This window comes from Phoenix dactylifera, chromosome 8 (assembly GCF_051530095.1).
Source record: "Phoenix dactylifera cultivar Ajwa chromosome 8, Ajwa_hap1_PhDact_Kaust_v1.1, whole genome shotgun sequence".
NCBI classification, from domain to species: Eukaryota; Viridiplantae; Streptophyta; class Magnoliopsida; order Arecales; family Arecaceae; genus Phoenix; species Phoenix dactylifera.
In genome coordinates, this window is record NC_143197.1 from 3,515,395 (window position 1) to 3,540,691 (window position 25,297).

The window sequence follows — 25,297 nt, forward strand, 5'->3', positions numbered from 1 at the left end:
TTTAGCGCAAACTCTGTGCAGGATTGCGTTGCTGCTCTGATACTTTTCAGACGTACTTTTGATTTGCTCACCTGCAAATTTCCAACATTTCTGACTGATACTTTTCATCAGTCAGGATTATTTTTGTCATTGACTGATTGGTATCATTAAGCGTTGAATAGCTTTATTACTACCCTGGAATCAGGTAGCTGCACCCATTTTTTAAATAAATCATGATGATAACAAGATCGCACTTAAAAATCATTAACTTGTTATACATCCAAACATTTACTCAACTGAGATCTGTATTGGTGACAGTGATAGAGGTCGATTTCACCTCGCAAATCAGTGCATTTGATCTTTACGGCATCTTGCAGCATCCATTTGGCTGGATTTTAGCGTGCATCATTACTCAAAAAATTAACTTTCCGTTTGTTTAGTTTGGTTTGTGCCCCAGCATGTATTATTTGTTTGTAGAAGGAATCATAAAGACCATATATTGGAGTTCTGGTAAATGCATCCAACCATGGGATTGTTCGGGGGATTTTTTCCCCCAGCGATTCATAAAGCTCGAGTGGTTAACTGATTAAGATATATGGCGACGGGCATGCACTGAAATCAAAAACTAGCTTCGTTTATAGGTTGATCGCTGGAGAAAAGTCTTTGATGAGAGGTGTAGATGATGTCATTAATGGCTTAAGTTTTTGGTTTCGTGGGTCATTGCTTGTTGCTTCCTCACTCTTCACCCTATTAACATAGTGAGCTGCAGTCTAAAGTTTGATTCACGCGATATTAACATAGTGAGCTACAGTCTAAAGTTTGATTCACGCGATATTAACATAGTGAGCTACAGTCTAAAGTTTGATTCACGCGATTTTGAGGGTATCACCCAGCTAGCTGCATGGGCAGATGAGGACAGAGTTCTTGCCTAAGCAATAGATTTTAATCAAAAGTGGACAATTAACGATTCCCCAGGAATAAAGAGTGCCTCCAATCCAGCCTCGAGACAGATGCGTAGGGAGATCATTATGTGCTAGAGTCAACTTTTTGCAGTAATGATGATATTATAATATGTGATCAAAATCAACAAAAATTCAATGAAATATACATTAAAAAAAAGTTGTCAAGATTAATGTCAGGTATTTAAATTGTGATTAATTTCATGTTGACAAACATAGGTGTTGTGGTTCAAATTCGGCCCGAGGGTGACCACGCCGGAGGAATCGGAGGAGCCACCGGTCGGGATTGAGTGGGGACACCGCTTCCTGCGCGCCGGTGGATCTACACAAAGTTTTACCGGTGGAATTCCGGTGAGAGCCCTCTGATGATTAAGTTAGAGTAGATCTTAAGTGATCCAGCCAAAAGTCCTTACGTGTTACCTAATGGGGCTATTTATAGTCTCTGCGGAGGTGCCTAGATGGCGTGTGGCCACGGCTTGCTTAGGGCACAGGTTTCGAGCTGTTCCTGCGCATAGTACGGCGTTGCAGGCGTTAACAGGATATGGCCCTTGGCAGCAAGGTATGATCCCTGATCGTCATTTCGTAGAGTGGCCAGTAAGCAAAGCATGGCGCGGTGAGGCTGTAATGTACGGCCACGTATGCGGGCGTAGGGGTGCGCATAGGTGCGCAAGTGTATGCTGTCGTAGGTGAGATTGGGCTCGCTTGGAGGCCGCAGCCTTTACTTGGTAAAGTCAGCTTGGTGAGCACTAAGGTCGGGTAGACTTGGGGGGCCGACTTGAAGGGCCGCGACATACGTTCGGTGAGGTCGGCCCAGCCTTCTCGGCTCTAAAGTCAGCTCGATAGAGGCTCCGAGCTTAGGCCGAAGCGTCATTGTGGATATCTGCGGACGATGGGGGCTTTTCGGCTCTTGGTAAATCCTGCAGGGTGCTCCGAGCCGGGCGTCATTGTAGATATCTGCAGTCGACGGGGCCTCTTCGACACTTGGTCGATCCTGCAGGACGCTCCAAGTGGAGAGGTCTGGCCGAGGTCGGGTCGGCCTTTTGTAAGGTCCGAGGTCGGACTGGTGCTCAGCGGAACCGAGGTCTGACTTGCTCGGTGCTGATGTCTATTTGGCTGAAATTAGGTCGTCCCACGTTGTGAGGAGGACGATCCATTTTGCCTCCCATCAATAGGCACAATGGATATTCTCTGGAACAAAATCGATTGATAAGAAATTGATGAATATGATGCAACCTTATCATCAATTTCTTTGGGGAGAATATTTAGGAGATCATGCTTCGCATAAACAAGCAGAACTAGGGGTAGCCACTGCAATAGGCATGTTATTTAGCTTGTCTACTAGCCTGCGTTGGTTAAGTTAGCCGCTCAGATTCGTCACGTGAACTGGGAGAGTGATGACTCTTTTTCTGGAAAACGACTCCCCAAAAGCCAAGGCGTGAAGGCATCTCTTTTTAAAGGCGGCAAGCGCACACCAAGATTACGAGGCCACCACGAGCGAGATTCATCTCTTTTTCCTCCCTCTACCATAGCTGCCCATATCATGCAATCAATGCCACATGGGAAGAAGAATATAAAATTACGAGATTGCATACGATCCACTGGTATGTGGTTCTTGTATTCCGTTAGTTTTTTTTTTTTTATGAAGAGGGACCCACTCATACATTTGGGCCCTTTTTGGGTTCGGTGATGGTTGGATTTGAACTTTATGGAGATGTTCTTATTGTGGTGATAAGCTGAAGCGCTGCCTGGCTCACGTTCCTCATGTTTTCTGGTTCCCTTGGTGGTCCTTTGACGAGGACTAGTGGAATGCTTTTTTTTATATATATTTTTTCTTCGTAACTTGGACTAGTGGAATGCATTTGATGGCCACTTTGTGTTTGTTTGCCAGCCATTTTGTCTCCTTATTTCTGATCTTATCCATTTTGCGATCAGCTACTTCGAGGAGTTGGTTATCATCAACTCGGTTGTAATTAGCAAGTTCATAGGCAAGCTGCTGGAGTGCAAGAATGAATCGTATATACCAACACTGAGTTCATAGGTATTGAATATTAATGATGATCTATCTTTATGACAGAAAAGATTGCGCACAATGAGGATTAGATTTTGATAGCTCTTTTTGAATGGAAGTGGTTTTGATAGAAAAAATGTTGGACATCTTGACCTTAGATTTGACCGACCTTTTTTACCTCCATATTACCTGAGGTGAATAACTTTGGTAAAAGCCGAGTAGCCAATCTGCACGTAATAATAAAGACCGACAGTTATGACAACATTGTTGTCATCGCACGATCAATGCGATTACCGTTGTATGCTAAACATTTCCTACATTGTAAACGTGCAGGTTACTGTTATTTGGCAAATAAAGGCATGTCACGCCAAATTAGTTAACATATGGATTGACTACCTTATATAAAGAAATAGTTCGGAGGTCCTCAGGCAAGTTCATTAAGAGACCGCTCTACGAAGAATTCTTTCTTCCACACCACTACCTTCCAATTCCGACTTAGATAGTGGAGGATCACCGTCGGAAATTTTTCAACAAGTAGTATTCTTGCAAGCTATTTTCAGAAGAGATCAATTCTTTCACACCTCGACTGCCTCATTCAGTTCGGTTTTCATCAATCTTAGAGTTTGCCAAGCAACGCTCCAATCTCGGTCTATAGGTTTCTAGTTAATTATGGGGTTTGGCCTGCTGTCCGCAATTTTTTTTTTTTTTTTTTGAATTTCTTTCTTAGGAGCCATCCTTGATCTCAAAGCAAAATCAAACCAACCTGAGGTGCGGCTTTTGTTTAGCTTTTTTTTTTTTTTGGTGAAAATTTAGCTCTTTGCTGCTGTTTTCTTTCTGCCAATGAGCTTGTGAACATTGGCCCGTATACCAGTTCAGAAAGTACCAAATCTCAATCCAAGTTTTAAATAGTCTCTCTCTCTCCCTGTCTCTCATGGCAATTGGTTGCATTGTATGTATTCACGGATTGTACAGAACCTCTTTCATACCGAAGGTCCCGTGTCAGTTTGGATTGCCTTCTTTTGCCAAATTCTATGAACTTCCTGTTCCAACGCACAAGGTTGAGTGCACCGATCAATAAATGTCATGGAACAGACGCCTGGGCGCCACATGCAATTTGCCCTTCCCACCGCGCGCATGAAGTGTTTGGTTTGGTCCGGTCCCTGTCTTGAGGGTTAATGCCCATGGGACTTCGCACTACTTGCGCCAATTGTGGGCTCCTCGAAAGCACCCGCCGTTTTCTCGTTTCGCTGGCCATGTCCCACCGTATACTCCGTATCTCTTCTCTTATTTGAACCATCAAAACCGTCCTCGTTTGATATGTAACCAATCGGATCATATTTTTTTAATATTCAAGCCAAGCACAATACCATCACCTTAGCACAAAAGTTGATGCATCTCTCTTTTCTTCACACAAATCTACTACTTGATTGTGCAATGATTACTTCAAGATTTAAGACGACGGATGAACCAAAAATAATAATAATCAGAATGCTTAAAAATCTGGGCAAAAATGTGATCCAACAATCTTCAATGCGGCTGTCTTCATGTCTCGCCCTCCGCCAACATCCTGGTCAGCGGTTCGCCTGCTACTAAGTATCATTGGCTTAGGTGTTCCAATTGTTAGGCACAAACTCTGGTCTCGTCCAAGAAATAATGAACCACAGCAAGGACTACAATAAGCCTGCGACTGTTTTAGGAGTGTCATGCTTGTTTGAGATCGTAACGTGCACCCTTGGATCCAACTCCAGACAAAAAATCTTAGCTAGAGCTCGTGTACGTCTCCACTAGCCAAATTGTCTTGGCCAGAGCTCGTGCACGTCTCCACCAGCCAAGTCTGAGAGCACAAGTATCGTGCGCTCCGCGATCACCACCACAAGCGACGAATGCCCCACCACTCCACCACCAGGGAACCGCCCGCCTCCGCCTAACCAGCTACCCTTAACATGTTCCCTCCTCTCGACCAACAACATCTCGCCACGTCTCAACACCTCGTGGGTCCCACTCCCAGCTCCTCTACAACCTGGGAGTCTTGAGTCGGCGTCATCTTTTTGTTCTCGACTCGACCCGGATGTTTGACCGCTGAGAGCCATCGAAGTCGAGACTCGCGAGTCAACCCAAGGCCTGACTCCCATCTACCCAGCCACGTGGACGGATGAGATACGGCCCCACCTCGGATAGGGATGATCCATTGATCCCTCCCACAGGACTGCACCACTTCACGTCTCCTCTTTGTCCATGTTTCCGTTCCCGCCCCCAACCCTGTTTCGTCAATAAACGGTCAGAAGTGGATTTGTGCAAACTTAGAAAGCCTAAGTAGTGAAAGACAGAGACTCATCCGGTGTCCTTCACAAGTGCTCCCCATCCTCCTCCCTTGTCTCTCTTTTTCTCTCCATTCCAGAGCTAAGAGACTAGCTCTCTCAAATGGAAGGAGGAGTCGGTCTCCCATGGAGGAGTTGGGTCAGGGGTCGCAGAATCGGAGAGGGCTCCTTTGGGGCTGTGTGCCTGGCCGTGGACAGGTCCAGTGCTCAAGTTTTCGCGGTAAAGTCTGTTAATTTGAATTCCTCCCCTCTTTCTTCCACCGAGGCTTTGGAAAATGAGATCCAAATCCTCCGGTCCGTCAGCTCGCCTTACATCGTCTCCTACCTCGGCGATGACACCACCCAAGAATCTCCTACTAACTTGTGGCGGAACCTGCACCTGGAGTACATGCCCGGCGGGACCGTCGCAGACTTAGCAGCCAGGAATGGAGCCATCGCCGAGCTGGAAGTGCGGAGCTACACCAGATGCATAGCCCATGCGCTGCACTACCTCCACTCCGTCGCCGGTGTCGTGCACTGCGACGTCAAGGGCCGTAATGTGCTCGTAGGCCTAAGCCCCGGCGTCGCCAAGCTCGCCGATTTCGGATCAGCTACGAGGATTTCCAGCATGGATGGCGATAAGCAATACACGCGGGGAACGCCGCTATGGATGGCGCCCGAGGTTGTCAGAGGCGAGCGGCCGACGACGGCATCCGACATCTGGTCCCTCGGGTGCACCGTCATCGAAATGCTCACCGGAGCGCAACCATGGCGAAGTTCCGGCCCCGACGCTCTGTTCCGGGTTGGTTTCGGCGACGAGGTGCCTGAATTCCCGGTCAGGTTATCCAAGACAGGTCGGGATTTCCTCGACAAGTGTTTGAGAAGGGATTCGACCGAGAGATGGACCGGCGAGCAATTGCTGCAGCATCCTTTCTTGGCCGACGATGACATGAACGCCACCGGGCCGTCGCCGAGGAGTGTGCTCGACCGGGTTAAGTTGGAATCCTGTGACGACGAGGGAAATTCTTCAGCCAATTATATTCATGGTATGGATTCTGATGAGGTCATGAACCGTGCGAGGGAGAGGGTGAGGGAATTGGCTTTGGATGGAACAGTGGTGAGCTGGGAGAGTGACGGGTGGGAGGCGGTTAGATCGGCGGGCGAGCCCGGTCCGGTGGGGGGAGGGGAAGGGATATACCGGGAATATTTGGATTGTTTCGGCGAGGAACCGGGGGAATGGGGTGGGAGCGGCGGCGAGGCAAGTGGGAGTTGGCTGTCCAATGGAATGAGATGCTCTGCTGCTTGCAGCTGCTCTTGTTGTCATTATTCCTGGTGTTTTTATTGTTATGGCTGCTGCAGCGTCGGTATGGACTGTCAGCGTATTGGGAGTGCAGTACGTTGGGAGTTTGTCTTTGGTTTTGGTTGGTGTGATTTGTTGTTACATCTCATGATGGAAGTTAAGTCAATGCCATCTTTCTTTCCTCTGTTTTCACCTGGTTTTATGCGCACATCGGTTGCATATTTAGCGCATTCTTTAGCAGACAACTTGGATTCTATAGTAATCAACTTATACTTAAAAAGTCCTTAATAACAGTACATGAAAAACTCACAGCTTCCCAATTTATATTACAGCAGCAAACAATTCAGTTTAAATTAACCCAACTGATAATAATTGAAAAGCTTCATTATAATTTGAGCTAGTTTTCATTCATCTGGTCGAACATTTTAGTGGATAGTCGCTCTTATTCTCTCATTGGAAGACGGACTTCATTAAAAAGCTGTCGCGCTTCAGACGAGGAAAAATCTCATGCACCACGTTAGCCACTTCTCGTCATCATGAGATGTTCCTCTGCAAGAGCCCGAAGTTTAGATTTAGCCCGTGATGGTTCCATTATATTTTTTTTGTGAAATCTTGTGTTTTGATCTTGTGCTGAGAGCCTGAGACTGGTTCCATTATATTTTTTGTGAAGTCTTGTATTTAGACCAGTAAGTAATCAGGTCCAGGACTCAGACCAGACTAGGCACAGTGAAAACTACTGGCATGGATTATTATTTAAAAAAATAATAATAAAAGAAAAAAACCATCCGGGAATGATTTAATTTAACCAATTGGCTTGGTCCAGCCCAATTAAAACTGGGCTAGAAGCTGGAGTCGTAGTACATAAGTACATAACCGAAGGTTGGATTGGTATCTGGTCTTCTGGTCATCTGATCCTAATTCATGCATGGATTATGTATAAACAGGTGCAGCTGTAACCGCCGGGTGCCTCCCCATACATGCGAAGGCATTTGACACTCTTTCGCATCGTAACGATGATAATGAGAACTTGGATGCATCATGTATCTGATCTGTTGAAGTACTGCATGTTAGAACAATTTTATTTCCTTCGAAGATGACATAACTTCAATGACCTCTTCCGAAATTCCTATAATACTCATGTTAGACGAATGAGCTTAAGACTACGTGCCCTTGTTGTACTTGGCAATAATACTCCTTCGGCGTAGGTCATTGCTAAAATGAAATCAAACGTGGAGTCTTGCATTAGCAATTTGTACCTTGTTTATAGACAAAGTGTAGAAATTTCAAATTAGTAATATTGAAATAGTTTGGAGTTTTATGAAGAGCATGTTATGTCCTCAATTGTTGAGAATTGTTTATAGCAAAAACCAAATTATTTTCAGAATGATTATAATTCATATGCAAGTTTAATAATAGTATCATAATATATAGCTATCCATGACCCTGATTTTGTTTGCTGTATTTGTAAAATTGCATTGACGATAACTCTCGTGATTAGGTTTGTTAAATATGACACCCAGGCCATCACTGTTTAATTTTTCTCGCTCGAAATTGCCCGTGTAAATCTCAATGAATATTTTATCTCCAAAGACCAGCGGGCTTTATAGTCTATAGGTCATTCGTCTCCCCTCCTATTCACCCACGATATCACCACCCTCTAGGGAGCAAACGTGGTGCAGGAAAGGGGTGGCTCGTCCATCAAACTATTCTCGCACCAGGGTCACCGCAGCGCCTTCCAAACCCAAATCCAAAGAATCTTGATGCAACTTGGGAGGGCAATATCTTCGCCATGTATGTATTCAGTACCAGTAAAGTCTGCCCATGCTGATTGATTGGATATGGAAGATAATCGACAAGGATGGGGATACCCGTTGTTGTGTGACATCCGTCAGATTGGCAAGTGATTTGGACTTCTTTAAGACTGTTCATGTATTTTAGGAGGCAAATCAGGCTGCTGATTGGGTCGCTTCGTTTGTTACTGGACACTTCGAAGCAACTCTATGGGCGTGTGATATAGTGGCTCTTTCTTGTTTACATTATAATTATTATTATTTTTTTTTTTGACTCAATTGTCTGTATTGTAACATATGAGCTGCCACTGCACAGACGGCCTCGACGGCTACAGTGTTCATATTTACCGCCGACTCACATGCTTTTTTTTCAAGCTAATAAAATAATCTCCATTTCAAGCTCGCCTAAAATTCTAAATATAAAGTACTGGCGTATAAGAATAATAAACTCGTCGAGGGGTTTCGCTGCTCCGGATCCACGGGAGCGTCGGAAGCTCTCGCGCGGCCGGAACACTAGCCCCGTGCAAAACCCTAGAGCGGGACGCTGATCCTGTCGCCATGGCCGCGGCCAACGATCAGATCACCATGCGGGAGATACTGACTGTGAGTACCGCCGTCTCTTGACTTCCTTTCTCTCGCAGCGGATTTTTGCGCCCTTTTTTTGAGCTTTGGTTTTGTTTCATTGATTTCTATCCCGACTGAGAATTCGAGTCAACGCCGAAGAAGCACGAATCTTGATTCTTGAATACGCCTCTGTGTTTTGCCGTGAATTCGTTGGAGAATCGCGGATCTGGTCGGATCCGTTGAACGAACTAAACCCTGTTTTGCAATCTGATGTTTGTTTGGATTTCCATCGTTGCCAGCTTCCGAGTCTGGGTATAAATCCACAATTCATCACCTTCACGCATGTAACGACGGAGTCGGAGCTTACAGTTGCCTTAAATTCGGTACGCGATGCCCTACGCGTCAGACGGGAAATGACCCAGTAGGAAATATATATGTGTGAGGGAGACGTTCCGCGGGACAATGTTGTTATAATCGACACGAACATGCCAATGCAGCCATTGAGGAGGCCTATCACTGCGGACTCGGCATTGATGAATCCCAACAGCAGGATTCTTGCTCTCAAAGGTTCTACCTGTTCTCTTTGAATTCTAAATTTGTTGGTCTTGGGAGTGAAATTGCTTCCTGTTTTGCTACTTAACATTGTTGGACTAGTACTCCGTAATATTTATGTTTTAGTATTATCTTTTTGCATGATTCTTTAATATAAATATTCATACCGATTGATTTGGTATTGCTTACATGGGATGCATCTGTAAGAGTTCATCTAATGTGTTGTTTTTCCTTTTTCACCTGATTTCTATACTGATCTTTGATCCTGAATAAGCTTAATTGTACTCGATCTCTTAATTTCAATATAGGTTCAGTAGGTATCATCTGTGCCATCGTAAGATCATAAGATTGATATACCCATATCAACGGGCTTCCATTATCATATGATACATTCTGGAGATCACGTCTTTGACTTTTACTATGAGTATATATTTTATTTTTTGAATGCTAAACAATCACTAATATTTGGAATTGTATTGTTTGTCAGAAACAAAACAAGATAAACAAATATTGAACTATGAACCCCCAATTCTTCCCTGCTGCTGACTGCTTGCTGCTGCTATTGATAATTTCAATCACTAAGGCCTTACTTGGGAGAGCTTTTGGAGGGCTAAAAAGTACTTTCTGGCACTTCAAAAGTATTTTTAGATGAAATAGGGGTGTTTGGTAAAAATTTCGGAAAGCTATTTTAGCTTGTTCAGAAAGATAAAAATAGCTTTTTGGGAGAAGCTTCATTTTGGAGTTTTCTAAAAAAGCACTTTTAGACTCGATCGGAAAGCTATTTTTTTACTAAAATATCCATAATAAAATATAACAATTACACATAATGTCCTTTTAATAATTGTTTAACCAATTTTATCATCTAGCTAGAAAATTTGTTATATTGTGAGAATTTAATTTATGCTAATAATTATAATATTTTATACTTTTATTATTGTATTATACTACAAATATAATATTATATTACATTATATCATAATACATTGATATGTTATGTTATATAATTTAATATTATATTAAATTATTATGCTATAGTATACAATAATATATTACTATATTATAATAATATTATATTACATTACAATAATATTATACTATATCATATATTTATGTATTAATACATATTATGTTCTATGATGCTCTATTGTATAATATTATGTAATGTTCTTTATAGTTATTTTGTCATCCTAAAAGTACTTTCTCAGTTTGTTTATCAAACACATGCTAAAGTGGCACAGCATTTTAAAAATGTAGTTACCAAACAGCAAATAGCTTTTTATAAAAGCTCCACTTTAGAAATCTCTACTTCTAAAATTCTATTTCCAAAAGCTTTACTGCCAACAACTCTCCCAAACGAGACCTAAATCTTTTTTTTAAAATATAACTCATAAGTTTTCAATTTTTTCCCTTAACTTAAAATAGTATATAAATCATGTTTCTAGAGTTTGTCATGTAATCCTTCAGATATATTTTAATCCAACCTGTTGTGATCCTTAGGGATTAGGGTTCACATATAGTGTGGTGTATCGTTAGATGGGTATATGTTTTGGAGCTTTAATATCTTGCTGTCTAGAAAAGGGATATTAGTGGGATGTCAATAATAAGAATTGGACTGGATGCATTCTTGTGTCTCATTTGACCTTGGACGTATGAGAAGGGCGTTCTATTGGAATTTTTGAACCTGAGATGAGGATTTTTAAAAAAAACAGAATTGTAAACAAGTAATTACTGGTTTCTTGGAATATTCTGAGAATAAGTAGGAAGGGTGCAGATCTGGAATGATAGTAGGGAGTCAGTTTAATTTTGGAGACGAAAAGTAGAACGAGAAGTAAAAGGAGGAAAGAAGAAGGAAAACATGTGGAGAACCAAAAATTAGAGGAATTAAGGGAAAGCGTACGGTATCTTGTTTTCTTTTTCTCAAAGGAGGGAAACATAAACATGTGAATCCCTTCTTGCCCTCTTCTTGTCAAGAGTTTCTTGAGACTGTAGTAGTAGATGGAGAACTATATATACCAAGTTGAGCACTTTGGAACTTTTACATAAAAGAAATTAAAGCAGGGAAGAAATGATCGCCCAAATATATTCAAATACAAGTCATGTTTCACATTTTTGAAAAAATGAAGAAAAGATTCTATCGTCTCACAGGGGTATGCCTAGACTTTCTCATAAAACAAAAGTACAAAATATATCCTATAAATGTTATAAAGAGCAGTTGACCAAGCCCTTAAGTAGGTGCTTAAAATGCCGTACAGTGCCTAACCGCTTAAGTGGTACCTTTTTAAAAGTCAAACTAAGCAATTTAAAGAAAACTTAGTATTTGCATAGATCATCATATAACTGATACAACACAACTTGCAGTGCTCTAATGCCATCATTATACAAAATTTATTTTTATTATTGTTTGATTAAGAAAACAGGACTCAACCTCTATGCTCAAGAGTTTCGTTTACCCCTTAAGTAAAGCCTTAAAAATGATGCAAGATGATTAGTAACTATTCATATTTCATAGCTTTATTACTTACATGAGGCAGTCGAGAGATGCATCTAGAGTTGTTCAATGTGACACTAACATCTTTCTAAATTTAAAATGATGTCTCCATCCTTAGCTTTTTGTTGTTATCTTCTCTTGACTTCGTTAGACACTGTTTGCCAAATCAAGTTGTCAAGATGCTTTTATATATTCAGTCCCTTTTTTTATTAAAGAGAAGAATCCTACAGCAAGTACACCTTGTATGCCATATTATTGTGATTTGGCTGGATAAATCTTGAGTTAGTACATTTACTTTGTTCATAACTTGTATAATTTGAAAATTTTGGAGGTGCCAATTTACTCATTACTAGACTCCATTTGTATGCTATGTTGATTTATTTCTTAAACTTCCTGCTACATTACCTTGAATGAATGCTTGTCTATTTTCAATTATAAATGTTGTTAGCATTTGTGGCTTCTATTACTTTTACTTCTTATCTCGAGTTAATACCAACTTGACACCCAGTATGTTGTAGCACCGGGTTTCACCTCTCTATTGCATCTGCTAATTCCACACTCACTTTGGTAGCTTTTGAGATGTTAGTTCTATCCTGTTTGATGTTTATTTCAGGAAAGCTTGTATTCTCTTCATTAAGCCATATAACTAAGAATTTTTTTAATGAACTATCCCTTATAATACGACTATGTAGGCAACTCTTTTTTAAGATCATTCTTCTTCCTTTTTCCTATGGAAGAATTGCTTAGAAATTAAGGGACTAGAATATTGGTAGAAAAGCAGAGTATATGGAATAAAATTTCAATGCAAATAAAAACAAAATCAAGGCTTTGGTCAAAAATGATCAACAAGAGATACTGCAATATAACTGATTTCCCTATGTAGTATTCTTTTTACTAGAGAATGGAAAGATAGATGAAGACATATCTATTAGAATTAGAGCTCGGTTAATGGACTGGAGAGATGTTTTTCGGATGTCATGTGACAGTGCAAATCTATACAATTTAAGAAAAATCTATACAATAGCAATAAGGCTCAAATATTATCGTTCATAATGCTTTGTGATTGGGATGTAAAACTGTCCAAAGAAACAAAATGAAGTGGTAGAGGTGAGAATTCTGGGATGGATGTGGCGTAAGGGTGTGAAAGATGAGAGAGGAACATGTGGGATAGGGGAGAGGTGGGAGTTGCATGATTTGACAAGAAGGTGATGGAGAATTAGTTGAGACGGTATAGATATGTGGAACAAAGATTTTGAGGTTGCTTTTAATGGAAAAGTGGTCAAAATTTATTAGAAGGTTTAACAAAGGAAGAGCGGGATCTAAGGTAATATGGATGTAAATTGTGATACAGGACATGAGAAGCTTGCAGCTACACTAGTGTAGCAAGCTTGCAAGGATACAAATAAAACCCATTCTAGTAAATTCCGTGAATGAGAATTCCTTACGATGACGCATATAGTTAGGGCAAGTCTTGACTGTTATGGGTTTTTTGGTTGTGATGTTTTTGTTTATTGCCAATGATGCTTGATTCTATTAGTTGATACCTTCAAATGCTTATTTATTAGGCTATTACATTTTTTTTGCTGGCATGTGCATGCAATTTTGTTGGTTATTGATATCCTATGTGAATATGCAGCCCAACTACCAGGAACTACTCAGGACCACCTACAAATATTCAATATTGAGGCAAAAGCAAAAATAAAATCACACCAAATGCCTGAACAGGTAAAATTGCTTTGTTAGAAATTTTTGATGACTATTTTTCTGCCTATTTTCCTTCTTTTTGTGATTTATCCCAAATTCCAGATTCATTACTTCTTTATTGATCTGGATGTGCAGGTTGTCTTTTGGAAGTGGATCACCCCAAAGATGTTGGGGCTGGTAACACAAACCTCAGTGCATCATTGGTCAATAGAAGGTAATAGATGTTTGTTTGATGTTACTTTATTGACGGTATAAGCTCTACATATTTAATAAGCTTCCATTATGTAGCATGCTTTGATTTCTAATATGCAGGTGACTCGGAACCTGTGAAAATGTTCGATGGAACAGCCAATTTGACAAATAATCAGATTTTCAACTACGGTGTGACCCAACTGAAAAGTGGCTGGTTCTTATTGGAATTGCACCTGGTTCTCCTGAGGTAGCTGATTTTATGGTTGTTGGCTTGTGTTTCAGTATTTCAGAATAGTGTAGGTTTTTATGGTGGTATGATAGATATTTTTTTTTCTTTTTGATATGCTAACAGTAAGGAGTTCTGATTGATCTGTGCAGCTTCATTTTATTGTCCCTATCTGCATGTATCAAAATCTATCACTGTTTGGGTTGCATATCATTGATAAAATAAATTGGAAGTACCAAGTGATAATTACAGGGACATTTACTCAAGCCTGCTGGTTCGGTAGCATGGATAGAAGCGAATATTTACTTTCTACCATATCTAGATCTAGACAATTGTGCACAAATTATATTCTTTTTTCAATTTTTCTAATTTTATTTTTGGGCAGAGGTAGTTGCATGAATATCTGTAATTTCGAGTCATTTTTGCGTATAAGTGAATTATCTGATGAATCTTTTGGGGCCTCCAAAAAAATTTATGGAATAGTTCGTAAGTACCACATGTTAAAAATGAAATTCACCAAGATTGATTATGGTTGCAAGCGTGGGGTAGAATTTGTGGTGCTTCATTGGTGAAAAACTAGGAGAATCTTACCTGGCTACTGCATTTTGTATTGAACATAGAACCCAGTGTCATTGGGATCAAATTTTCAAAGTTAGAGTACAAGTCATGTGGCTTGCTCAACACTCGAATACAACATTGGCTTGTCCACAGATCTACTTAGTTTTTGACTTTTCATTCGTTGGCCTTGGTGTTTGAACAATCCAATTGTCTTTGATGGTGCTTTTGTTAATTTGACAATCTCAACCAAAAGAAATTCCACCTCATAATTTAGGTGTCATTTGGCATCACTTTTGTTTTTTTTTTTCTCTATTTTTATTATAAAAAAATTAAAAATATTTTTTTTACTTTTAAAAATTATAATTATGCTTGGTATAGTTAATTATTTCTAAAAATAAACATATCGATGATCATGACATGATGGTTGTTGCAGCAGAGGTAGTGGATGTGGTAATGCTGCTGATGGTAAATATGACGGCGATAAATAGTGGTGGCGATGATGGCAACAGTAGTATGATGGAGGCAAGATGATAGACCGATAGGGGTGGTGGTGGCAGAGGCGGCGATGGTGATGGTGGTGGCAGTGGTGACGATTGTGGTGGTGAGGGTACCAATGATGCGGTGGAGACGATGGCTATGGCAGTATTGAGGTGGAGGCAGTGATGGTAGTGATGGTGATGGTGATGGTAGTGGTGGTAGAGGCATTAGTGATGCAGTAGGCACTTGTTTTGGGGCAATTTTTTTGGTGCCATTCAGGGCTGAGCTGAGGATTGTCTGGTGAGTGATCTCATGGGGGGAGAAGATGTAGTCGAATGTTCTGAGTTAGCATGCTCAATAGCTGGTTTCATGTGTACAGGTCGTCAATACTTTCAGCAAATGGTTATTTTTTATCTATTTTGCTATCAGAAGCACAATCAATTGCTGTATTACTTCTGTTTTAGGTGCCATATCCTATATTTTCCAGTCAGTCCAGATAAGTTGACTTTACGGTATGTACCTCATGAAACGTGTAGTTGCTGGATATATATATATATATAGTTCATTTCTCCTGCTTCAATGGATAGTATTACCACCTGAAGTTATATGCGTTCATCATTCTATTTCATTTGCTTGACTATGTATCAGAAATGAGTGGTGGTATTGCCTGGCTTTTCTGGTTTAACTTACAGAATCAGATGGATACGTAGCATATCTGATGTAGGCTGTTTTTTCTTTTTGCTTTTCTATGAAGAGAGGAAAAATAAGCCCTTGGATTGGATTTTTTCTATCTGTAGATTTTGCAGCTTTGGTGGAAGAATTCCAGCATCTAAAAGCATTGGGAATGTGTCACTGATCATTCATCATTCCTATGCTTGACAGCTTTGAATGCTAGGGAGATGTTATGCAATCGGAAGTCATTCTCAGCCATAGTTTTATTGTTAAACTCAACTTGTATTTTTGATGAGGTGTGTCACTGTTCAAGAAAAGAAACACGGCTGCAATTGTACAAATTAAGTTTGTTATCTCAAACAGTTAATGCAATATCCTCATTGTTCAGATCTGCTTCTGATGAGTCAACTGGTAAAGACGCATTGCCACGGAAAGATGCCTTTTAAAAAGTATTCTCTCAAGGGGAAAGATGATATGTCTCCCACACGAGATGAAATCACGCACCGCAATGAGCAAGCTCTGTTTCTACCAAGAAAATGAAAAAGCTATTTCAAACACGTATTATCGAAGTCAGCACTCTGTTGGTCAAATGGTTCGGCTCATGGTCTGCGTGTGATACTATGGTCCGTTGATATCCAATCTCAGGTTTGTGTGGACCATAGTTTTGGGTTCGTCATTCCGACTTAGCCATATCTGTTTCAGATATTCCAATTCCAGGCAGTACATTTGGCTACCCTTGCCTCTAAAGAGCATCACTCACCTCAGTTTCACTCATGATATGCCGTACCAAATTAGATGCTACCGGACATTCCGTATTATATAAGTCGGTATTGGTACCGGTAGCATGCTGACATTTGGTATGCTAAAATAGTCGTGTATTATATCATATTGATATTATGCTAAAAATTTTGATTTCAATGGAAGCCAGCCAGAGAAAATTGGGGCATCCGGAGTTACCAAACCAGGACCCTGCGGCACGTACTTTCAGACCCTTGCGCGACAAAGGAAACAAAATGGCTAGCCTAATACTACCACCGCCTGGAGAGACCCTGCTAACGTCCCTCTACTGTTTTCACGTGCACCACGCGTGACATTCCCTGCCCTCGGCTGTTGTTTATGTAAGCAGCATGATGCCCTAAAGCGGCTCGCGATCCTCCAAGCCCCCTCCGCACCGTTTTGTTTCCTCTCTCTCTCTCTCCAGTCTCCACCGAGCCGAAACTCCAAACCAAAACCCTCTCTTGTCTCCATTCTGTTTTATTTCTCTCAACAAGCGGAGATCGCTTCGATAGACTTATCAGCATTCTCTTTGTCGCGCTGAGAGTAGCTTCTGTCTTCTCCTTCCTTGCTGAAGATTTCTATTGGGTTGGTTTTGTTGGTAATTGATTTATCTAGGTTTGAAAGTGATTCTCTGTATGCAGGGTTCCTTCTATTTGGAGTTTTTTTTTTGAATTTTCCTCATTTTGTTGGCTGGCTAGGACTTGTTTAGCCTGGAGAGATGTCGGACGACGAGGCAAAGGAGGAGAAGGAGTTGGATCTCACTTTCCCTGATGTCGTCACCAAGTACAAGTGTGCCGCCGAGATCGTTAACAGTAAAATCTACTTCTTGTTTTTTTTTCCTCCTGTTGAGAAAAATTCTATGTTTTTTTTTTGATTTCTCGTCATTTTTAGTAGGTCTAGTGATAACAGAATTGCTTTTTGAGCAGAGGCTCTCCAGCTGGTAATATCAGAGTGCAAGCCGAAAGCCAAAATTGCAGACATTTGTGAGAAGGGAGACGCCTTCATTAAAGAGTTAGGCTTTTTCCACACATGTAGTTGTTAAATTTGCAAATAACTTAGATTTTTTTGTTATTTCTTAAAAAAATTGTGGAATCTTGATGGTTGGTCAGGCAAAGCGGCAATGTGTATAAGAACGTGAAGAAAAAGATCGAGAGGGGTGTAGCATTTCCGACGTGCATCTCTGTGAACAACACTGTTTGCCATTTTTCGCCACTCAGCAGTGACGAGACTGTTTTGGAAGAAAATGATGTTGTGAAAATGTATGATAGTTGCTTTGTTTTAATCGTTAGTTGTCATTTTTGGTTTAGTTTTAAAATAATTATATTTGTGCTGCAGAGATATGGGGTGTCATATAGATGGCTTTATTGCCGTGGTGGCCCACACACACGTCCTTCACGAGGGACCAATCACGGGGAGGGCAGCGGATGTAATTGCAGCTGCAAACACTGCAGCAGAGGTTGCTTTGAGGCTCGTAAGGCCCGGAAAGAAGGTATTTATCATGCACCGTAATTTGAAGAATTTCCGTATCTTGTGTTTGCTTGTTTTTTTTTCGGGGGGGGGGGGGGGGGGGGGGGAGTAAGGGCCTTTTGCAATCCGCATTCACTTTTTGCGGTTTTTCCCCACCAACATGTAGAGCTTAGATAACTTTCTATGAATGCCTGAGTGCAATTTTTTTAAGTGCAAATGTGATTCTCTCTAAAGAAAGCTTTTTTTATGAGTTTTTTGTGGGAGTAAGGGCCTTTTGCAATCCGCATTCACTTTTTGCGGTTTTTCCCCACCAACATGTAGAGCTTAGATAACTTTCTATGAATGCCTGAGTGCAATTTTTTTAAGTGCAAATGTGATTCTCTCTAAAGAAAGCTTTTTTTATGAGTTTTTTGTAAAAAATGTTTTTGTTCAGGTTCCTCTTCTAGATCATTCCATCTGATGCCCAATCAAGAAATAAGCATTTAGGTTCATCTTCTAAATATGCTTGTTCTTAGTACCAAAACCGTTAATTTTAAAGATTCATGACTTCCTTGGAATAGAGCTATATTTCTTGATGGAGGGGAGAAAGTCTCTAAGACTTCCAAGGGGAAGGTCAAGGTGAGAGATTTATGAGAACCGAGAAGTGGAGAACTCTAAGGCTTAACCTACAGCTATGGACTATTCGAGTTACATGTCTAGGGAAGGTTCTTGATACTGGTTACTGTGTCGATTTAATATCGGGTTGATATTGTACAATACCTTATCATACTGACAAACTTGGCATGCAGAAGCTTACCGTATGGTATTCGTTCACCTTTCATTTTTTTTGCTTTTCCAATTTTTTAGTTGCTACAGTTATTTCAAGGTTTAGGGTCTTGAAAGTGTGATTTTATGATTATTTTAATATTATTTTATTTCATATTGGTCTTGGGAGACTAGTAATTGCTTGATGGATGCAATTGTAATAAATAAACATAGATAATGTGTAGTTTTTAGCTTGAAACTATATAAATCAAATAAATTTGAATTACAAAATACATACTGATATCTAGTCACTCGTGGAGTGTCTATGTCGTTCATAGATGTTGGTCTCATTCATAATTGGGTCTTTGGACTTACTCCAACCTAGACAATGTGCCCATCCTTGCATACAATAATTTGGACTTTCTAGATAGCATCATGATACCAGGTTACCATCCTATTAGAGATAAGATTGTGGCAATCAAATCTAACCCATAATGTGGTTGGACTGTGGAGGGTAGTGGCTCTTCAAATATGCCATCTCAGATGAAGAATATCTATACGGGTCATATGCTGTGCAGACTAGGATTCGGTGTATATAAGGATCCAGAGATGTCTAGGGATCCTATTCGACATGTTAAATCATCAATTGCCTTGCTGGATCCTGAACTACCTTGAGGGGCACGTTTCTTCTATGGTATCATATCCTCATGGCTTTATATTGTGCACCATGGTTCGCATCTTTCATGCCGTAAGTGAGGCACTATTCGTTGGTGAATGGACTCAGACCATATGGTTGCAAGGCGTACATACTCCTATCATGTGCACAATTGCCTTCCTGGTTACCAATTGCATGATTGCTCGAACTGTCATTAACATAATCCCTCGTATTGCGAGATGATCTATGCAACTGGTTAGTGGTCTCGGAATCTGTTCTTCATCAATCCTCTCAATAGATCTTTTTTTCTTTTCTTTTTTTGCTACTCCAACAAACTGCTTTCTTTTTTTGTTTACCTGATTGGCTCTGATAGGTGGCTCGACTAAGCCCGCTACCTCGACTGTCCCATATGGTAGCTCGAAACTAGGCCTCCTCCATGTCATTTGGATCAGATGGATTCTAGTTCATGGGCTTGATTATAATTTTTTGCCATTTTCTTTGGGCTTTTCTTTTTGCCTTTCCTGAAACCATGAAAATGCTTCTTCCTCAACTATCAAATTTCTTATGGATATTTTCTTTTGCATGCAATAGTAGTAGGATCACCATCGGCCAAAAATTGCTTCAATCTGATCAACCTGCCCTCCTACTTTGCAGCACATCACTTGCACCTCCAATGGTATCGGCCTGAGATCATTGCATCATACTTGCAACTAATGTCAGCATCCTTATCCTTCTTTCTTGAATACATTTCTGCGAGTTTGATGACAGCATACCATAAACTATCTTATTTGTTGCTACAAATTACATAAAATGAATCTACCCTTTTAAAATAATAAAAGAGTATTTTAAAAGAATACTATATGTTTCTAGAATACTGCTGACCTTATAATTTAAATTTACTTAATACAAGTAGTAATGTAAAAACTATCATATAATCTGAGAAAGAATGTCCCTTATGAATGTACATAGCAATATTTTTCATGATTTTTGTTGAATTAATATTTTTTAAATAATTAAATATCTAAAAAATTGATAATTTACATCGTAGTGCAAAAATGGCTGAATTACTGAATTACTTTAGAAAATATTTCTACATTATTTTATATTATTTTTAATTTTTTAATTTAATTTTTTAATTATTTTATATAAAATAATTATAAAATAGCTAAAAATAATTTTAACTTGGATTAATATAGAACCCTATTAGGGGTACTATATATATTTGTAGTTTAATAATCATTTATTTTTGAAATTTATTTAGACTTTGGATTAAGTTAATGTTCAAATTTAAATAAATTTTTGCTAAAAAAGATAGCAAGTAATATGCATACTCCCAAACATACTATCAATTTTTAATCTTTGAATATCATTTTTAAACTAAAAATATATTTTTAATATAAAAAATATACGATAAATGGCAATCATGATTTCTTCTTCAATGCGTAGATCACCTTGATATCTATAACATATCATGAGATCATGTCAAAACATCAAATTTTAGTATTATTTTTTCCTTATTTTATCATTTTTGATGTATGGTATAAAAAAGAGCAAAAAAGAGATAAGAATCAAGTGGAGGAAGGGGATTATACATGATCTTAGCTTGGATTGGGCCTCAAAACTACAAAAAAAAACCCTCTTCTTTGATTTTCCTCACCTTCCTGTCCTTCCTTCATGCTCTTGGCAAAAAAGAGAGGAGAAATGCATCATAATGCTTTTCATGTGAGGGCCCTAGTTCTGCTCGATTTGGATCGATTCCCACAAGTTTCGAACAGGACCTGCAAACTAACCTAGTTCTGACACCTGTTCGATATGGTATGATCTGAATTGTGTGGTTCGGGTGGCTTTTGCATACCTCGGGTAATGGGATCTTCCAAAGGTAGAGGGGTATTAGGGCGAGAGAGGCTTAGAGACAAAGAGTAAAGGCTGGGTAAACATAAAAGGGTGCACGGATGAAGAGTTGTAGGCATAGAACATGTTGCTAGTTAGGAGGGATAAGGTTGATTTACAACTAATATTAATTCATTTGAATTGAAGTGGTGAATATGGATGAAGAGTTGTAGGCATAGAGCATACTGCTAGTTAGGAGGGATAAGGTTGATTTACAACCAAGATCTATTCATTGGAATGGAAGTGGGGAAGGTTAGCTTAATTCAACTAAGGGATGGAGTCTAAGGGGCTTCTAAATGGCTAAGGCGAAACCCTAGGGGGCAGGAGGAGGATGTGTGGATGGGAGTGGTTTAGTTACTGATGGACAAAGGAATGTGCAGGATGGAGTGGAAGTTGGGACAAAATGGATGATGGGTAGAGGCTTTTGGGATAAAAAAGATAATTAGAGGCTAAGAATTGAAGGGTAAATTGATACAAGGAAGAATGATGTTGGGCGATGTCATGGCGTTTAGATGGCACCAAGCCGTGTGTGGATGTGGAAGTATGAATGGTGGCAGGTTTGTAGGGGTTGATGCAAGTAAAGGTGTAAGGCCATAACATGCTGTTTTATATGGTGATTGGGCTTCTAATGGGCTAGCGGGTCATGCTAGCTCTAAGATGATGACATATAGAACAGTTTTGAGTTTGGGATTTTGGGGTATGTTAAGGGACATGACATTGGCAGATTTGGAAAATGGGAAGTGGATTATGTGAGGCAAAGGCTGGGTCAAGGGTGGCTATTGGTTTGGGTTATTTTAGTTTCCAAAATCTTAAGTTGTTATGAGATGAACTATATAAGGTTGTTCTGATTGAGGTTGAAAGGCTAGGCTTGGGTTGGGTCCAAGTTAACCCATTTTTTTTCCAAGGAGAGATAGTGTCTATAGTCTATACGCATATGTTACTCAGTCAGCAAATTGCTTTTTAGATTTGACTTTTGAGAGTAGATTCAGTGTTGCATGATTTTAAGCAACACCATGCTAAGTTGTAAGCTTTCGGGGTTTTTAGAAAAACCAGAAGCCAAACAATTTAGTCTAGCAAGGTTATTTTTACTTCCATTCGCCTATAGTAAGATATGATTTGTATGTATTAAACATGTGAAATGATTTATAGTTAGGTGATGTCAAAGGCATGTTTTCAGTATAAGGCATATTTTCTCCGGTGATTTGCCATGACAAAAATGTGTGTAATGGATCAGTGTGACATAATTACAAACTTTTCCAATACCATCCTTGATCCACCCAAACCCAAAAGTTAGGGGGTGTGTAGAAATCTTTGGTTAACCCTGATACAACATTCCCATTGGGTCTTGAAGTTGACGTGGCCCTGCATGAACCCGTATATAAATGGGTTGGGCCTATTTTTTGGGCCAAAGTGGGGTTGGATCTTTGCTGAGAGAGTCCTCTTCTCAACTAAGATGAATTAGTTTTGGATGTCTGCTAGCAAACTCAGAACGTTAGCATGTTATATAAGTTAACGCAAACCCTTTATCATGATTTTTTTTCTTCTGTTCAACTACCTGATCTTGTTGAGAATGTTATTATTCATGGTTATCTTAACTACTGATTCATTATGATTTCTATGTAATTTAATTTTACATGTAAACTGTGTAAGATTCTTGTAGCTGTGCTCCTTTCTTTTGGGGCTGGGGATTGGATGGTTGCCATGTGATCAACCAAACAATTATGTAAATGCTTCTATTCTCATGGCGCCCTTAACAGCTGTCATTTCTTTATCCTTCTCTTTCTTGTTTTGCAGAACAAAGATGTTACAGAAGCTATTCAGAAAGTAGTTGCTGCCTATGATTGCAAAATCATTGAAGGAGTGCTTAGTCACCAGCTTAAACAGTTCGTCATTGATGGAAACAAAGTCATTCTTAGTGTATCTAATCCTGAGACTAGAGTTGATGATGCAGAGTTTGAAGAAAATGAAGTCTATGCAATTGATATAGTCACTAGCACAGGTGAAGGGAAGGTAATATTTATGCCAAAAAATATCATTTGCTTCGTTTATGCCATCCTGTGGTTCTGAAATTGTGATGGGAGAATATCTTTATGTGCAGCCAAAGCTCTTAGATGAGAGACACACTACCATCTATAAAAGAGCTATGGACAAAAATTATCACTTAAAAATGAAAGCATCAAGATTTATTTTTAGTGAAATAAATCAGAAGTTTCCAATCATGCCATTTACTGCAAGGTTTGCTATCCTCACCATGTGGGTTTTTATACTTCAAATTTTCATCTTCATAAATTTTACGTTCCTTTTTCCCCTCATAGGGCATTGGAAGAGAAGCGTGCTCGGCTGGGGCTAGTAGAGTGTGTCAACCATGAGCTTTTGCAGCCGTACCCTGTTCTGCATGAGAAGCCAGGTAATGATTTACACTCATGTAAGCAATGAAACACCCAAGTTGGTTAAACTTGAAGTTTTGTTTGGTTATGCTAAGATTAATGATACTGCTGTATGGAACAGATGCCAAAAGGCCGTATCATATTGGACGATATAGATAATGACTGTGAACAATTTCATTAGATGAAATTGATTTCTACAAAGGTTTTCGGACTTAATCTAGCAGAATCTGTATGTTTAGTTGATCATTACCTTGTGTATCTACTGAATCTGAAATGTAGATGTTCCTCGGGCTGTTAAAGCAGTAATGAATTTTCTAGTTGGAAACCTGTCCTGTTTTAGTTGTGGGAACCTTTTGAAGTTTTATTCTGTGAAACTGGTTAAATACGAACACTTTTCAACTGAATACTGTAGGCTGCTATTTCTTGAGTCTTTTTTCTCTTTTTCATGTTATTGGAAACCAATTATTTGTTATTCTGATTGAACAGATATTTTTGAGCTGGTTGATGTTATTTAAATTGACCTATATTGCAGGAGATCTTGTTGCTCATATCAAATTCACGGTATTGTTGATGCCAAATGGGTCTGACCGGATAACCTCCCATCCGTTGCAAGAGTTGAAGCCTACCAAGTCCATTGATAACAATCCTGAGATCAAGGCGTGGCTTGCTTTGGGCACAAAAACAAAGAAAAAAGGTGGAGGAAAGAAGAAGAAAGGTGTGTGATAGAACGGTTCACCTTCATTTTCTAATAGGTCGTATAGATTCATCTTGAAATTACCTTTTATCATTCTATGCATAAGTGACTTTTCTTTGGAGTATACAAGTAGAGTTGGAGCTACATGTGTGGTTTGACGTATACTGTTTCTTTTCTTCTTGCCTTTTGTTTTGAGAAAAGCCTAGAATATGTGGAATCAGGTTGAATCTGAATGTCTTTTATAAAAGTAAACCGAGCCAAATGCTATGGATAACCATTATGCTGCCTACATGTTGGACCTTAGCTGTTTGCTTTATGTTGTGCAGGCAAGAAAGGTGAAGCTAAAGATGATTCAGCAGAGGCAGAACCCATGGATGAAGCATCAAATGGTGCACCTTCCCAAGGATGAAAAATTACAGTTTTGGTGTTTTCCTCCTTCATTTACTGTTAGAATTTTCTAGGTGCCTTGAAGATTTTCATCGTATTTGGATATACAAAATTTTAGGATGTTTTAAATATGAGAAAGATAGCTGTGTTGAGAAAGTCACCGAAGCTTCTGCAGGATTATGACATGGTGGCAGAATAAAATCTTTGTAAGATGCAGAAGCTTTGAGTACTTTGGGATGTGTTAGTTTAAGAACAAAAAGAAGGTGCTAATTCTGACTAGTACTTTGTGTGCGATGTTAGCTGGATATCTGTTGCTGAGTGTCTTTAGTTCGATCAGCAAAGAGATTACGGAGACAGCCATTTAATTTCGATGTTTGTTTTGGTGTTCCATCGCCATGCAATCCTGTGTTTCCACTTACCCAGGCTGGGCTGTGCTGTGCTGCAGCTGCAAGCCTGCCTTCTCTATCCTCCACTGCTCTGTGCCATAATTTTATGAAAAATGAGTGGATTATCTGCAGTCAAGTGTGCTA

At 39.7% G+C, this 25,297-nt stretch overlaps 2 protein-coding genes and 1 pseudogene across 9 annotated transcripts; all 3 read left to right on the top strand.

Moving 5' to 3' along the window:
* Nucleotides 1–5,292: 5,292 nt before the first annotated feature.
* Nucleotides 5,293–6,831, top strand: LOC103711096 (mitogen-activated protein kinase kinase kinase 18 pseudogene; annotated as a pseudogene).
* A 1,947-nt stretch (nt 6,832–8,778) lies between these two features.
* Nucleotides 8,779–16,411, top strand: LOC103709323 (clathrin heavy chain 1-like). Of its 6 annotated transcripts, none has more exons than XR_015967780.2 (7): nt 8,779–8,936; nt 9,197–9,464; nt 13,574–13,662; nt 13,777–13,855; nt 13,954–14,080; nt 15,892–16,062; nt 16,155–16,411. XR_015967780.2 is itself a non-coding variant. In XM_008794628.6 (6 exons), exons 2-6 carry the CDS (start codon nt 9,332–9,334, stop codon nt 15,971–15,973), a joined length of 510 nt encoding a protein of 169 aa, XP_008792850.3. In that variant the 5' UTR covers nt 8,779–8,936; nt 9,197–9,331; the 3' UTR covers nt 15,974–16,153. The 6 variants fall into 6 exon arrangements, 4 of the variants coding, with proteins under 4 accessions (XP_008792850.3, XP_026661188.3, XP_008792871.3 ...); XR_003386054.4 differs by having other exon boundaries at nt 15,977–16,062; XM_008794628.6 differs by lacking the exon at nt 16,155–16,411 and having other exon boundaries at nt 15,892–16,153.
* A 454-nt stretch (nt 16,412–16,865) lies between these two features.
* On the top strand, nt 16,866–25,046 carry LOC103709295 (ERBB-3 BINDING PROTEIN 1). 3 transcript variants are annotated; one of them, XM_039124311.3, is made up of 10 exons: nt 16,866–17,141; nt 17,253–17,355; nt 17,470–17,554; nt 17,653–17,802; nt 17,879–18,032; nt 23,094–23,309; nt 23,398–23,534; nt 23,615–23,706; nt 24,219–24,401; nt 24,707–25,046. In XM_039124311.3, exons 2-10 carry the CDS (start codon nt 17,262–17,264, stop codon nt 24,787–24,789), a joined length of 1,194 nt encoding a protein of 397 aa, XP_038980239.1. In that variant the 5' UTR covers nt 16,866–17,141; nt 17,253–17,261; the 3' UTR covers nt 24,790–25,046. The 3 variants fall into 3 exon arrangements, with proteins under 3 accessions (XP_038980239.1, XP_038980240.1, XP_088558532.1); XM_039124312.3 differs by having other exon boundaries at nt 16,900–17,128; XM_088702406.2 differs by having other exon boundaries at nt 16,916–17,158; nt 17,242–17,355.
* The last annotated feature ends 251 nt before the right edge of the window (nt 25,047–25,297 follow it).

What these genes read in the sequence shown, in the direction of transcription:
- LOC103709323 (XM_008794628.6), top strand. Translation starts at nt 9,332, where the DNA reads ATGTGTGAGGGAGACGTTCCGCGGGACAATGTTGTTATAATCGACACG. An exon ending in GCATCATTGGTCAATAGAAG is followed by an intron (nt 13,856 to 13,953) that starts GTAATAGATGTT and finishes TCTAATATGCAG; the next exon opens with GTGACTCGGAACCTGTGAAA. An exon ending in TTGCACCTGGTTCTCCTGAG is followed by an intron (nt 14,081 to 15,891) that starts GTAGCTGATTTT and finishes TTCTATCTGTAG; the next exon opens with ATTTTGCAGCTTTGGTGGAA.
- LOC103709295 (XM_039124311.3), top strand. Translation starts at nt 17,262, where the DNA reads ATGTCGGACGACGAGGCAAAGGAGGAGAAGGAGTTGGATCTCACTTTC. An exon ending in TGCCGCCGAGATCGTTAACA is followed by an intron (nt 17,356 to 17,469) that starts GTAAAATCTACT and finishes CTTTTTGAGCAG; the next exon opens with AGGCTCTCCAGCTGGTAATA. An exon ending in TGGAGGAAAGAAGAAGAAAG is followed by an intron (nt 24,402 to 24,706) that starts GTGTGTGATAGA and finishes TATGTTGTGCAG; the next exon opens with GCAAGAAAGGTGAAGCTAAA.